This window comes from Pyrus communis, chromosome 17 (assembly GCF_041283825.1).
Source record: "Pyrus communis isolate YQ-2024b chromosome 17, ASM4128382v1, whole genome shotgun sequence".
Classification (NCBI taxonomy): Eukaryota; Viridiplantae; Streptophyta; class Magnoliopsida; order Rosales; family Rosaceae; genus Pyrus; species Pyrus communis.
In genome coordinates this window covers 17728885-17744295 of record NC_142581.1, presented here as the reverse complement: position 1 = coordinate 17744295, position 15411 = coordinate 17728885, and the positions used below count along the sequence as shown (strand labels likewise).

The 15411-nt window shown below is 38.2% G+C and overlaps 2 protein-coding genes across 4 annotated transcripts; one reads left to right on the top strand and one right to left on the bottom strand.

Annotated features, from left to right (window-relative positions):
- Positions 1-379: 379 nt before the first annotated feature.
- On the top strand, positions 380-5389 carry LOC137707531 (inactive protein kinase SELMODRAFT_444075). Its single transcript, XM_068446415.2, is given in 11 exon segments — positions 380-518; positions 1092-1824; positions 2342-2496; positions 2584-2678; positions 2823-3886; positions 3977-4137; positions 4241-4317; positions 4419-4566; positions 4653-4802; positions 4931-5118; positions 5120-5389. Coding segments are annotated over 10 exon segments (2295 nt in total). The 5' UTR covers positions 380-518; positions 1092-1643; the 3' UTR covers positions 5196-5389.
- Positions 5390-7899: 2510 nt separating this feature from the next.
- On the bottom strand, positions 7900-10497 carry LOC137708601 (PRA1 family protein F3). 3 transcript variants are annotated; one of them, XM_088688436.1, is made up of 5 exons: positions 9807-10497; positions 9270-9344; positions 9075-9169; positions 8393-8507; positions 7900-8212 (listed from the first exon to the last, which is right to left on the bottom strand). In XM_088688436.1, exon 1 carries the CDS (start codon positions 10365-10367, stop codon positions 9807-9809), a length of 561 nt encoding a protein of 186 aa, XP_088544562.1. In that variant the 5' UTR covers positions 10368-10497; the 3' UTR covers positions 7900-8212; positions 8393-8507; positions 9075-9169; positions 9270-9344. The 3 variants fall into 3 exon arrangements, with proteins under 3 accessions (XP_088544562.1, XP_068303818.1, XP_088544561.1); XM_068447717.2 differs by having other exon boundaries at positions 9075-9344; XM_088688435.1 differs by having other exon boundaries at positions 8400-8507; positions 9075-9344.
- Positions 10498-15411: the final 4914 nt, after the last annotated feature.

Sequence of the window (15411 nt, the reverse complement as noted above, 5' to 3'; positions counted from 1 at the left end):
TAATAAATAATTTAGATACAAAAACGATGCCGCAAGGACCCGGTCTCCCGCTCCCCAAACAATAATATAAAAAAGGTCAAATCAGTAATAAAACTAAGAACTAGGGGTATTTTTCACAGCTCGCTCCTCGACGGCGATCCACTGCGGAAAATTACAGTGACACCTCTCTCTCTCCTCCCGCCTCTCTCTTGGTCTGACTCTCTGACGTGTGAGCTGTCTCTCTCTCTCTCTTCTTTGTGTGTGAGTCTTTGAGTTTTATTGTTTCTCAGCTTGTACAACAATGCAGTAAATATTTGTATTCAGTGACTCTCTCTCTCTCTCTCCCTCTCTTCAGTCTCTGTCTCATTGATTTTGATTTTACATTTTATCACATTCACAGGAACTTTCCCTGCATTACCATTTATGACATATCTTTCATTTCTTCAATCCCCACAAACCCTAAAGATTTACTTTCACTTTCTCTTTTTCTCTCTTCTTCTCTGCCGTGAAGGAAGAGCAAAATTCAAGAGTTGAATTTGGTAATGGCTTTTTGCTTCTGGTTTTTTTTCTTTTGTTTGGTAATTTCTGCTGCTTGATCGCTTTTTCAAGCTTTAATCCATATATAAATATATACTTATATATAGAATAGATATATTGTCCCTATAGAAGCTCTGCTTTTTTTTCTTTTTTATTTTATTTTATAATATTTTCTGGATTTTTAATGGTTTTCACGTAGTGGGTGAAGTGGGGCTGGTTGTAAAATGCCGTATTTTCTTCCGGCTTAGTCTTGGTGTTAATGGGGCTTTCTCCAAAATTGTTGATTTTGTATTGGTTTTTCTGAATTTTTGGGGTGGTGGGTTGGGAAAGATTTCAGGCATATTGTATTCTGCTGATTTGGGTTTAAAATATCTTATGTTAGCTGGTACAAATTTAATATTTTTTTACTTTGATTTTTACTGAGGAAAACCAGTAGAAATTTTTTGGATCGGGACCTTGAGTTTACATTTGTTAATTTTTACCCCATTCAACCATTTTGCAGTCCATAATTGTTTGATTTTGTACAGAATCTGCTACATATTTGTTGCTGCTGCTGATTTGATTGTTCTTTCTAGGTACATCATGCTGTGGGCTCGGAAAATCTGAAGCTTTTTCTTTGAGGAACTTGATTTGGCCGCTTTTACTTTTTGCCCCACCTGTTTCACCCCTCAATTATTTGAAGGATCGAAAGCAGTTTGATACTTCTGTGTCGCTTTGCATATTCTGCATTGATTCTCTCATCGTTGCTAGGCGTCAAAAACTGCAAAAGCAAAGCACTGTTGTGTTTTTTCTTTTTTTTTTTTTTTTTTTTTTTGAAGTAGAGAATCAATATCCTGCTTTCAGAGCCAAAAGGGTGTCCAGAACTGGAAAATAGTGATACCAATTTTTGTACTGTTTGAGAAAGTGAGGACCCCAATTGGGTTTCTGAGTTAGGTTCTTGGGAATTTAGGTGACTTGGGTAAAAGGGTCTTTTCAATGCAGGTTCTACAGCAGCTAGGTTGCTAGAGCGAATGGTGGTGCATGTCCGATAGTATATGTTCGGAATCTTTGCTTGTGGCTTTGAGGGCATTTGAGATTGAACGTTTTAAGGAAGGTGATTTTGCAATTGTGTGGTGTAAAATTTGGTAATGAGTCGAGAACCGAAGCGGGGGAAGCAGGAGAAGGGCTCCGATGAGGCTGAGAAGGTTGTCGTCGCGGTTAAGGCCTTGAAGGAAGTTCCTAAGACTGCTCTGGTCTGGGCGTTGACTCATGTTGTGAAACCTGGTGACTGTATAACACTACTTGTGGTTGTGCCCTCTCAAAGTTCTGGTATCTTTACGCTTCCTTTTCTAATTTTTGCCTATTTTCGTGTTTAATGAATACATAATAGGTGCGTTTTACTTCAACACATAGATCCTAATAGTTCCCTCTTTAGTTTTACCTTGCAAAAGATCACACCATCCTACTTTCAAAAGGGGTTGGTACTCTGTTTATTGCCATTAGGACTGTGTAGTAGCTCATTCTTTTTCATCGGTTAACGTTTAAAGTTTTCTTCGTTGGTGAGCTTGCCTGTATGTTTCTTATCTACTCTGTGACTAGAGCTTACGATGCAATTTGAATTTATTTGAGTTATTTGAGGAGGTTATCAGGATGTTTGATTGAATTGTTCAAGTACACAACTCTATTAATTACTATGAAAGAAGACTTGCACTCTAGTTTTAGTAAAATTCTGAAATCGAGCCTTAGTCTTTAAGCTCTAAATCCAGCAACTCTTTCCATTTTTGCAGTTTGTTTACATTTTACAAATTTTGATGCTGACAACTTATTCATGTTCCCCAATTTTCAGGTAAAAAGTTATGGGGCTTCCCAAGATTTGCAGGGGATTGCGCCAATGGTCACCGGAAGTCTCATACAGGAACAACCTCTGAGCTGAAATGCGATATATCAGATTCCTGCTCTCAGATGATCCTTCAGCTCCATGAAGTTTATGATCCAAATAAGGTAAGTTCGTTGATATTTAATAATACTTATTAGTATTAAACACGTACATTTCCATGTATATTGACACCTTGTTTGACTATTTTGCAGATAAATGTCAAGATAAAAATTATTTCTGGATCACCTTCTGGTTCTGTGGCGGTAGAGGCTAAAAAAGCTCAAGCCAGTTGGGTTGTTTTAGACAAGTAATGCTCAATTTGTTTATCTTTTCCACAAATAGGATTATTACTTGTAGTTTACTACTTTATTAACAGGATTCTGGATCACCATGTCTTGCGTTGAAACTATATACCTTTGCCTAAACATTAATGGGTTTGTGATTTTTACAGACATCTAAAACATGAGGAAAAACACTGCATGGAAGAGCTGCAGTGCAACATTGTGGTTATGAAGCATTCCCAGCCAAAAGTTCTTCGCTTGAATTTGAATGGATCATCTAAAAAGGAACCTGAATTGGCCAGTTCCTTGCTGTCTGAGCATGGTGCAGGGTCTGATAAACATCCCAAGCAGAAGAATGATTCTTTGAGTTCCATTCGAGGGCCGGTTGTGACTCCAACTAGTAGTCCAGAGCTTGGGACACCATTCACAGCCACCGAGGCTGGTACCTCATCGGTGTCAAGTTCAGATCCAGGAACTTCACCATTTTTCATTCCAGAAAAAATTGAAGATCTGAAGAAAGTGGAATCATTAGTTAGTAAAGAAAACAAAGTTCTTGATGACAGCAGTTCAGACACAGACAGTGAACATTTATCATCTTCAGGTAGTATCAGGTTCCAACCATGGATAGCTGAATTTCTTGATTCTCATCGTCCATCCTTGCAACACATGGAAGAAAGCTCACACAGAAGTAACGATAACTCGAAAGCATCTACTACCAAGGCCTTTTTACTTCAATTTTCGAAAATTGATAGAGATGCTGGAATTGGAATGCCCAATCATAGAGCTGACATGGAGTTCAGCGGAAATCTGAGAGAAGCAATTTCACTGTCCAGAAATGCTCCTCCAGGCCCCCCTCCATTATGTTCAATATGTCAACACAAGGCACCTGTGTTTGGAAAACCTCCAAGGTGGTTCAGCTATGCAGAGCTCGAGCTTGCTACCGGAGGATTTTCACAAGCCAATTTTTTGGCTGAGGGAGGGTTTGGTTCTGTTCACAGAGGGGTGCTGCCGGATGGCCAGGCTGTTGCTGTCAAGCAACACAAATTGGCTAGTTCTCAGGGCGATCAGGAGTTCTGTTCAGAAGTAGAAGTCCTGAGCTGTGCTCAGCACCGAAATGTTGTCATGTTGATTGGTTTCTGTATTGAGGACAGAAGAAGATTGCTGGTCTATGAGTATATATGCAATGGGTCATTGGATTCTCATCTATACAGTAATATTTCTTTTTCCGACAGCGGTAAACGTATTTTGTATGGAATGATACTTGCTGTCAATTTTTTGTGAAACTATATTGCATACTTACAATGATCTTCTGGGTCTGTTTCAGGGCGACATCGTGAGCCTTTAGAATGGTCTGCACGGCAAAAGATTGCTGTAGGGGCAGCTCGAGGGCTACGATATCTTCATGAAGAATGCAGAGTGGGTTGCATTGTGCACCGTGACATGCGACCAAACAACATCCTCATCACCCATGATTTTGAGCCACTGGTACTGCGAACTTCTAGTCCTGTTTTCAGATGCATGAATTGTGTATTTCGTTAGCTACTTAGTAGATAAAAATGTTGTTGACTTTATCCACTTTTCTTTCTAGGTTGGAGATTTTGGCCTCGCAAGGTGGCAGCCTGATGGGGACACGGGTGTGGACACAAGAGTAATTGGAACTTTCGGGTAAATCTCAAATAACAGCCCTTGCTGATGCCATTTCACCTTCCATCCAACTCTGTTATATGCTGCTCTGCATTTATCTGATGATTTGTTCTGTGTTGCAGATATTTGGCTCCTGAATATGCTCAAAGTGGTCAAATTACAGAAAAGGCTGATGTTTATTCCTTCGGGGTGGTCTTGGTGGAACTTGTTACAGGGCGAAAAGCTGTGGACCTTAACCGGCCTAAAGGGCAGCAATGTCTCACTGAATGGGTATGATAAAGCAAGTTGTAGATATCATATGTTTGTTCTAGTCTGTTGCTCGATTTTTATTGCTTATAACTTTTGATCCAACACAGGCACGCCCGTTATTAGAAGAATTTGACATTGATGAACTGATTGACCCCAGACTTGAAAACTTCTATTCCGAACACGAGGTTTACTGCATGCTGCACGCTGCGTCGCTATGTATACGGCGGGATCCGCAATCTAGGCCTCGCATGTCTCAGGTAAAGAGGAACTCCGGAAAAAAGACATCCCAACTTGGTTCTAATGACTAGCAGTTACAGCTTACTTTTAGGCTTTATTGGCAACCTATCTTGAATCTTAAGACATATGTTTGTTCGTGTTCTTTAAGGTTCTGCGCATACTAGAAGGTGACATGATGATGGACACAAATTACATGTCAACGCCCGGGTATGATGTAGGATGCCTGAATGGTCAGGATGTGGGATGCCGGAGTGGCCGACTTTGGTCAGAGCAGCAGCAGCAGAAGGAACATTATAGCGGCTCGCTACTAGATGAGGCGATGGAAGGGTACGAGAAGCTCTCTTGAGAATTTAAGGCCAGGTTTTAGGGAGAGGGACAGGGCAGGGCGGACTTCATGCGAAAACCATTTGTGAAGCGCTCGCCTTTTAGAACTACCACATATTTAGTGGACTAAAGATGTGATCTCCTTTTTGTAACGTAATCCATAATTCCTTTGATATTTTGGTTAATGCCACCTGCATTTTACTTCTGTATAGTAAAAAGAAGAGAATAGCAAGGTTTTGGAAACTTTTATTGGTGAATCTAATGAAAAATACCACTTCAAGTCTTCAATCGTGTTCCGTTAGCCATGCGCATGTTTTTCAGGCAAATTGAAAAGCTCGGCCGAGCAATGATTCTAAACGACGGAACGCTATATGGAGATGAGAAGAATAACAGCTACTCACTGAGATGGAATTTGCTTCAATTCATCTTCATTGCAATTTGGATCTAGCTTTGAAAAACCGGCTTATTTTTTTCGAAAAACAGGTGAATAGTGCCCTTTCTGTCTTTATCGTAAGAGAGCAGAGAGCGCAAACTTCAGATCTGAAAACTCGAGTCCCCAACACTGCTCGTTGCTTCATCGCGTCCTTTGCGTTCTCCCTCGTATCATCAGTATCACCAAGAAAGAATTGGAGTTGAATCACTGAAATGGATTGTTAAAGATAATTGAGAATCAGTGATTTGAGTTACAGATTTCATTTTGATGCCAAATTTGGGTGACTGACCTGAAACAGTTGTCAAATAAGGTCTCATTCAAGCTACTCAGATTTCCACCTCTAAACTTATCATACTTTTGACATTTCAATTGCCTTAATTCACTTTGTAAGCTATGTCACAATGCTGATTTGAAAGTAGCTACTACTGTGAGTGGTTTTATCTTAAACAAGGAGACAAGAAGAGAGAACAAAAACAGTTGTTTACTACAAATTATGTTGTTTATAGGAACTCAAATGAATGATAGGTTTCATAAGCCTGCTAAACAAATTATGGTGTTTACGTACGAAGGCATTCTGAACGTGATCGCCTTTTTAATGACCCCGATGACTTTAGTGAAGAGAATGATATTGATGATGATGAAGAATAGCGCAACTATTGATGAAAGATTGCATGAGATCGAAGTATTAAGAAATAACGTAGTCGTAAGTTTGGTGAACGCATCTAGTTAGACTACTTTTATATTGAACAACTTCTGAATTATTCTATTTGAATTATGTATCAATTGATTGATGGTATTTCAAGTACATTAATAATGTCGTGCAAATGAATCCTAGTTATTTTGTTTGAAATATTTCAATATTTCAAAACAATTTGTTGCACTAATTAGTATTTGAGATAGGTTTCAATTAAGATATAAATTTTTTTTTTGAAACAAAGTATATTTAATAATTGACCTTTTTGCCAAACCATTAAATTAATAACACATCCATTATTGTACTAAAAAAAAAAAAAAAAACACATCCATTATTATGCATTTTTTGATCATTTTACACAATCACAATGTTTTACATAAAAATTTACCAAACATTATAACACTGCTTGTTTTTGCTAAAAGCACATTTACAACTATAGTTTACCAAACACGTACTTTATTTTAAAATTGCTTATTCTCAAAACACAACATGAGCAGATTTTTTTTTTTTTTTTTTCAAAACACAACAATACCAAATTTGCTCTTAAAATTTTGGACAAAATGTTAGTTGGTTGTAAGTCAATTCAGATGAGAAGTTGATGTCAAAACTGAAGTGCGAAGTTTGTTGTACCAAGTTTTACAATTAGCAGTGGTCGTTGTGGCTTGTGGGTCAAGTGAGGTGAGATGAGATGGAAGGGAATGTATTGGATGAGCCAGACATCGAAAATGTGAGTTAACTACTTAACAACAGTGGTTGATTAACTTGGTGATGAAGATCTTCTTCAACTTATTGAGTTCCGAGTTTAAACTCTTCCTACTTTATTTAATGTAAATTAGTATAGAATATCGCTTGTATTAAACAAATATTAACTCTTCAAATTTCCTCTCGTTGGTCGTGAAGAAAAGGATGGAGCCGGGGCTGAGGTCCAAATTTATGGCCTAAATTAAAATGCAAGCTCATCCCATCTTTTAATCAACATATATGAAGAGTAAATTACACTTAACTTCTCAAATTTGATGCGATTGCAATTTCATGTCTCACATGTAAAACATTTTAATCCCATACACAAACTTAAAATTTCATTGCAATATTTTAATCTCATACACAAACATTTTAATTTCATGCCTAAATTAAAATGCAAGCCCATCCCATCTTTTAATCAACATATATGAAGAGTAAATTACACTTTACTTCTCAAATTTGATGCAATTGCAATTTCATGCCTCACATGTAAAACATTTTAATCTCATACACAAACTTAAATTTTCATTGCAATATTATGCAGTGTAGTGAAACAACGACGTATTATTTTTTAATAGAATCGCCTAGTCTGCCACCGAGGCTGCCTAGCACACCCAATCGGCTGCCTAGACACCGCCTAATACCCTTGTTGATTTATAGAACGTTTTTGAAAGAATCATGGTGGCAGTCCATCGCCCAACGCCTAAGCTGCCGCCTAAACCGCTTTTTAGGACACTAGTCAATCGTAGTATTGAATGACTTATCTCCCTCGTTATTAAAGATTTTTTTTTTTTTTACACAACCAAGTCCTTTAAATTTTCTTTGATTTATTAAATTCCAAGGAGAGTTATAATCAAAATGTGTGTATAAAGAAAAAATGTGCGGAAATCACTTCTCCATATGAACTATCCAAAGCTAAAGTCAATTTTAACTTGGGACCCAAATTTTCTCTTCTAAACCGAACTTATTTATTTATTTTTTTACTTTGAAATCTCTGTTTTATCCAGCATATAAAATGGATTTAGAAAGAAAAAGAAGGAAAACAAACAAGAAACCCGACCAAAGTCACCTCAAACATCCACCCTGTGCTCCGCAAACCCAAAAACACTCAATGGCCTTCACCCCTTCCCCAACCACCCAGCAACGCCACCTGCACCTCCCCTACCACCCACAATCAAAGATTCAAATCTCCTCCCACCATTATATAGAAGCAACACTTCATTCACTAGGATGCATGCCTGCCAAGAAGAACAAGCAGATTGCTGAACAATGTATGCATTTTTGACATAACTGGGACTCTATCGAAAACCAACGAGAAAACAAATTAACATTAAGCCTTCCCCCCGCCAAATACGATCTATCAAGACAAATAAATAAGTATACTGCATGAATGCACGAAACGGCTTGTGTTGACGTACCGTTTACCTCCTCAGGCTCCTCTCAAATTAACTGCTCAGAAGAATCAGTTGAGAATCCCAACTTCACCATGACTTCTTCTAAACGTTCCATATTTGTCAGGTAAAGATAACCAACCTGCATAATATGAAGCGTCAGTTTATGTTAACAACTCAGAATCTCGCTCAGTTTATAATAACAAATCAGAATCTCGTTTAGTTTATGTTAACAACTCAGAATCTCGTTCAGTTTATGTTAACAACTCAGAATCTCGCTCAGTTTATAATAACAAATCAGAATCTCGTTTAGTTTATGTTAACAACTCTGAATCTCGTTCAGTTTATGTTAACAACTTAGAGTCTCGTTCAGTTTATGTTAGCAACTTAGAATCTCGTTCAGTTTATGCCAACAACTTAGAATCTCGTTCAGTTTATGCCAACAACTTAGAATCTCATTCTGTTTATGTTAACAACTCAGAATCTCGTTCACTGGGTAGTAAATCATAAGTTACCTAGAGGATTGTAATTTCAAATAAGCATGTAGAATATCAACAAGTAGGTTGCCATCAAGAAGATGCTTGATTATTATGAATAAAAACGAACTTGCATGCGTGTGCGTGTGCGTGTGCGTGTGTTTCTTTTTTGGATTCAGATGAGAGTGAACCAAAGTATGTTCAAGGAAACCACAAGGTCCAAGGACACTGACCAATGCTTCCAGTGAAGATGCTCTGTTATAAACTGCTGAACCAGCACGCTTTAGTTTTAGCTGAACCGGTATTCTTTCCCCACCGCAGAACATTCCTGAAGAAAAAATTATCAAATGACACGAGTCAACATAACAACGACTCCACTTGAAATATATAGGACTCCGGAATCAGAAGATCCGCAGATTTTTTACAACCCTCCACGTAATGAAAGAAAGACGCAGAACGGGATCCTGCAAGTTGTACTTGATCCGTTTCTGGAGCAGTGCATCCTGAAATGCAAAGACAAAATTTAGTAGTTCCTTAGAGAAGTGTGTTCAACTCCAATCTAAGAAAAGAGCACTTGAGCATGTTCAACTCCGCAGAAACATCTAATGCCACTGAAGTTATGACGAGTGGTGCTGTATTGCAAGTATCCTTCCTCGAGGTTCGGCTCATCGGATAGTTCATCAGCATGAGCGAGGTCGGGACAAGTAAAAAATACCATTTGACAAGGCAGAACCAAATTACACAGACACACGGGGACGGAGGCAACAAAATCGGGAACAAAAATGCACAGCAATTTTCCACCATAAAAAAAAAAAAAATACTAGATTCATCGCAAACCAACAAATTGGGTGCAGCAGCAGAGTGGCAGATACAATCAACAACTTCGATCACCAAAACCCATAAATTACAAAAAAAGAAAAAGAAAAAAGAAGAACAAAACAGAGAATCGAATCGAATTGGAGTACTTAAGCAGAGGAAGATGCAGGCGTAGTCAACAACGCGGAGTTCTCTTCGTCCACCGGCAAGTCATCCGTCTTCCTCAACGCCGCGTGCGCAATCACCAACACAACCCCAATCAGCAGCGCTACCAGAATATTCACCGTCGCGTGGGTCAAGAACAGCAGCACGATCGTCACCACCGCCAGCACGATCAAAACGACGCGGTCGTCTACCGTTTTTCCGAACAGCACCAGCGGCTCGTCGCGGAGGAAGTAGAGGAAGAGCCAGGCGGCCATCATGACGACGAAGACGATGAGCGAGATCGGGTGCCAGAGCAGGCTGAGGAACAGGATCAGGAGCACCACGATGGCATAGTTCATCCGGAAGTAGGCGACGTTCGATCGGACCCGCCCGAAGGCGTCGTGGAAGGAGGAGGGGAAGTTGAAGGACCAGAAGTTGAACATCAGCTTCCATGGCCGGCGCGCTCCGAGGCCGGCCCTGATGCGGTCCTTGGCGCGTGAGATGTACTCGCCGGAGGGGCCTTGGGAGGACGAGGAGGAGGTCGGAATCGTGCCGTAGGTGGTCATCGGACGGTGGTTTGGGCTTTGACTTTTTGACTGTTGGGAGGGAGTTGAAGGTTGACGACAGAAGATCGAAGAAGAAGAGGAAGGCGAAGAGACAGTGGAGATTGAGGAGATTGGAGGGAATTAAATTATGTGTGAGTGGGGTTTTTATAGGGTGGTGGTGAGGTGCACTGTTTTGATGGTATGTGCATGGCATGATGTGTGGTGTGATTGGTTGATGTTGATTAAAGTTTGGACAACTTTTGTGTTATGTGAATTATTTATGGGCATATGGCCATTATTTCATCTTGTGTTTTGTCTGCGTTTGATTGTTTCTACAACATAGGGGGAGATGCTACTAACCCTTTCAGTCGATATTTTTTGGAACAACAACGATACAGTGATTTCACTGATAAGAACCAAACAATACAAGAGAGTGCCATATTAGATACATAATCTCCAATAACCAATCTTGATATCAAGAGGAATTTGTACAAACTAAATCAATAAATTAACTTCAACATGACACCACCAACAATTACCCTAAACAAGAAGAGCAAACATTACAAATCTGATTTTTGAATGCTACAAGATGATGAAAATCGTCTAGTTTCTAATTCATTCATTAAATATTCTTTGCAACAAATCAACTAAATCATAAATTGTTTAACTGTTCAATTAACGTTGGATAAGAATTCATCTCAAATTATTTGAGAGGGTGATGCCCTACAAGTGATTCAAACTCCTGGTAGTTCCTCATTGGGATTGGTGGCAAAGACATTAGGATTGGTTCGGGCAGCTTTATGGATTCTCAAGTTGTGACATCCGTTATTTTGCCAATATGATGGCCTATAGATTGGCCAAGTTAGCTTTATTTTCAGCTTTTGATATATGTCGATACGAGGAGCCTCCGGATATAATCTAGGCTACTATTCTCGATGATCGTAAGCTTCCGTAATGTCTTCTAGTAAACTCACAATCTCTTCACCTAAAAGAAAAAAGTTGAAATTGCATGTTTAATTGAAATAATATTGTTTGTCTTTTGTTGAATAACTATTGGATGACTAAGTTGTTGGGACATAAAATATCCTGACCTGTTAGAGCACGCCATATGTATTCTCAGCTCAATATGATTGTCATGCCCTTGGTGGACCATGCGGACATTATCCATACCTTGATGGGCTTATGGGCCTCTATTCTGCAGAACGCCCAAGAAATCCACAATCATCAGGCCCTGAAGCCCATCTCCCGCCAAACAGCCTAAAAGCGAATAGCCTTGATGTACTACTGGCTTGTCTGTTAGTCCCTGTGCTTGGCGGGAACTACTGAAGTGTACTCAAGATGTATGTTAGGGAGCATCCTCTACAATGACCTTGTAGAATACTTCCACATTGGTGTTGCAGACAAGGTACCACATCTGTGTTGCCTAGAGACATGCTCAAGAGGTTTGCTCAATAAGGCTTGCACCATCCTAGCAGAAGAACAAAGGATTGCTTAGCATGGCCTGCAACTCTATTGTTAGGCTGCATACGAAGAGTCTCTCCTATAATTAGCCAAGTCAACTAGGAAAATTGATAGTTGTTACTTACTACTCATAACTCTTTTAATTTAGCTTATATCAACCCTTTTCTCTAACTTATGCATTAGAAGCCCTTTGACGAATACTCTCTACTACTTCGTGGGTGTTCGTCAATTAGCTTAATGGCGGTAATTGTTGAAATTATTTCGTCCATGGAAAAATTTCCATCCACACATGCCACGCATTTAAAGAACTCATAATTGAGGGTGATGTGATATGAATGTTTAATGAGAACCTTATAATACTTAAAAACTATTTCATCTTTTAATTTTTCATTGTTTTAAAAACTAAAAATAGTTATCAAATGAAATTATATTTAAAAGTAAGTGACCCTTTATAATAATGGTAGAAATGTGTTGAGTTCTTGCATGACATCGTGAGTTTGAACTTCGTCAGTGACTAATTTAACAAAATTGATTGTTTGTCAAACAAAAAAAAAAAAAAAAAGGTTTTCCTAGAGAAGTGAAGGAGAATACATAGAACTAATTATTCCATGCTCTAATCAAGTAATCCAGTATCTACCCTAAACTCAATTATGTCGTGCAAAGCCAAAGAAAGATGTTACTTTCACACGCGTAGATGTAGACGTAGGAGGAAAAATAAGCAGGTGCACCGCATTATTATGTGACATGAAACATTCTAAAGTTGCCTTGTGCAAAATCATGGGCCCAATCTTCAACTACTCTTCAAGAAGGGAACGGTTGGAGCATTGTGTGGACAAGACCACACTAAGCTCCGTGGGACGAGAATGGGAAAGCGACGTACGGGTACCAACGAGGTGAAGGCCTGCCCTCAATGCCACGTGGCTTGCTGGAACCACGGCCAAAAAAGTAGTTGAACCTTTTCCTTTTGGACCAAAACTATGTAGGTGCCCCTTTCTACGGATCAGGATCCTCTCCTGGACGATGATCTTCCTGATCAAGGAGCGTAAGCCGTTACATGAAAATCTAATGGTTATAAATAAGGAGTCCATTTAAATTTATAATAATTATAACCGTTGAATTTTCATTCAACAGCCCATATTTCTTGGTCAGGAGGATCCTCATCCTTAGATCAGGAGAGGATCCTGATCCCCTTTCTACTACTGGAAGCCAGTTGTTCAGACGCGTGGCAGGATGCTATTGGACAAAATCTGGTGTTTTGGCGGAGTTAGCCAATGATAAGGTGCCACGTCAGAATGTCGAGGATCCTGTAACTTTAAAATTGCCGCATTGGGAAATTTAAACCAGGGTTGTACAGCGAGTGCGGGCCTCGCCTTGTTGTTGGCGGAGAATTCTATGTTTTAGGTTGATTGTCACTCTTATTCTTCCGGATAATGTTAGAGTAATCAAAAATTTAAATTAAATTTATAAATTAATTAATTTATCATTAACAAGAGATAAATATGTTAAACGATATTTAATTAATAATTCAATTATCTATAACTACATCATTTAGTTTGTAAATTTGATTTAAAAATTTAATCTCTCTACACTACCCTTTTTTCCACGCTCGACCAAAAAACATGTTACTTTTTCACGTAGAAATATCTGTTATAACTTTTTAAGATTTAACTGTCAGTTTATAGTATGGCATGTACAATGATGAACAAAAGTAGGATGGAAGGAAATTGACTTAAAATTCATTTCAGGAACCCTTCTTCATTCCTCCTTTATTTCACGTGTATCTTCTATTTATATAGTACAAATATGAAAACAAAATACACTAAATGCTTATTAAATGAGCCTACGGTCTAAAGACATCACTGATATTCATAGCAGAAACAACTTTATCTACTAAAAGTGTTGCAACTAGTAACACTAGAGTTAATGTAACAAGTAAATTAGAATTGTACTCCAACATTACCTAAGTTGCCTTGTTCATGGGCATGTTCGAGTAATAGTCGTACGGGAAGGATTGAGGAAGAAAGTTGGGATAGAAAAATTTGAGTCAAGAGGATGAAATTAGTTTGAAATGGAGGAGAACAGTAAAAAGCAGTTGCTAGTTTCGAGTAGAAAGAAAAATGATTGTCATTCATTTATATATATTTTAAGGGAAACTTGAAATAGGTCTAATTTTATAGCCCAACATTAGGATTAGTCCAATTTTCAGTTACTTTTAACTTAGCTCCAATGACTAGGATTCCATGTCAGCAATTTTTCTGATTAGGTTGATTTTTTTTGCATTGTTATTACTATTTTACCCTCCTATAGCTTTTGCACGTTCTCCATATATCTCCCATGTTTTAAATTTTTATCAGCATTCAAATTCATTGTTCATTAGTTTCCTTCATCTTTCTCCCCGATTTCTTGATAACAATTTTTAAATTTGAATTTCTTATCAATCTATTTTTAAGGAAGGCTTAATCACTTTTAGCTTTCTATACAAATTAGATGTGTTTTATACGTGCAGATTTTTTCAGGAGACCTATTCTCTAGGTACACTTTTATGATCGTGTTTTTCCTTCGTGGTTTGGCGATACTCAACCTTCTTCGTCTATCAAAGGACTAAAACACAACAAATTGAAATTTTCAAGTCAGGTATATTATAATTGTTTTCTCCTTTATTGTTGTTTGTTGTGCGAATTTTTACATGAAGACTTTATCCTAATCCCCCTAATCCCCTTCTATCATCTCTCATTGATATGCTTCTTTCTCTTTTTATTAAAAAAAACCAATGCACAGAAGGTGTTTGATGTTATACCTCTTTGAAAATTGTACTCTTTAATTCCTGTAATCCATATATTTATGACTTTCATAGTTATATCTTTGGAAGAATGTATAACGTTTGTGGGGTTGTAATCCTGGATTTGGCAGACGAGATAGATTTAACATGGTAATGGTGTGCGACTTGTACGAGCGAAGGCCTGACATGAAATTTCCCACCTTCTGCATATCCTGCATCACACACTATATCCAGGACATAGGATATAGTAGATATTGAAAAGGATGAACAATCTATGAGTCAGGAGTTTGTGATGGAACCCCCATTGACAAAGAGGCCCCCAGGTAGACCAAAAGTTAAAAGACTAAAATCTGTTGGGGAAGAAGCACGCCCCAACAAGTGCAGTAGGTGTGGTGATGCTTACATCTCCATTGCCATTTGAATTTATTTTTTTTTCAAATATATGAACACATGCTTTTCTTTTTTCTTTTTCTTTTTTTTTTAATTTTTTTTTTTTATCAATGTAATAAAATGATGCCTTCAGCTTTTTAGTTTACTCATATTCTTCCTTTTTAGTTTCGTGTAGGTAGTTGCCCACCCATGCTCTATGGGTTTGGCTCCGGGGCTAATGGAGATAAATCCCAAACTTCGTGTCAAATTGATCATCTGCGCATAAGTTATAGGAGGCTATATAATAGTAAGTTTCAACTTCAACAGAACAAAAATACCAAAAGGAACAAACAAAGGATCTAAACACGGAATACTAAGATTAACTGCATTTATTGATTATATTATTGACCAAGATCGACTCTTAAAAAATGAGATTTCATTTTAGTCGCATTTCTT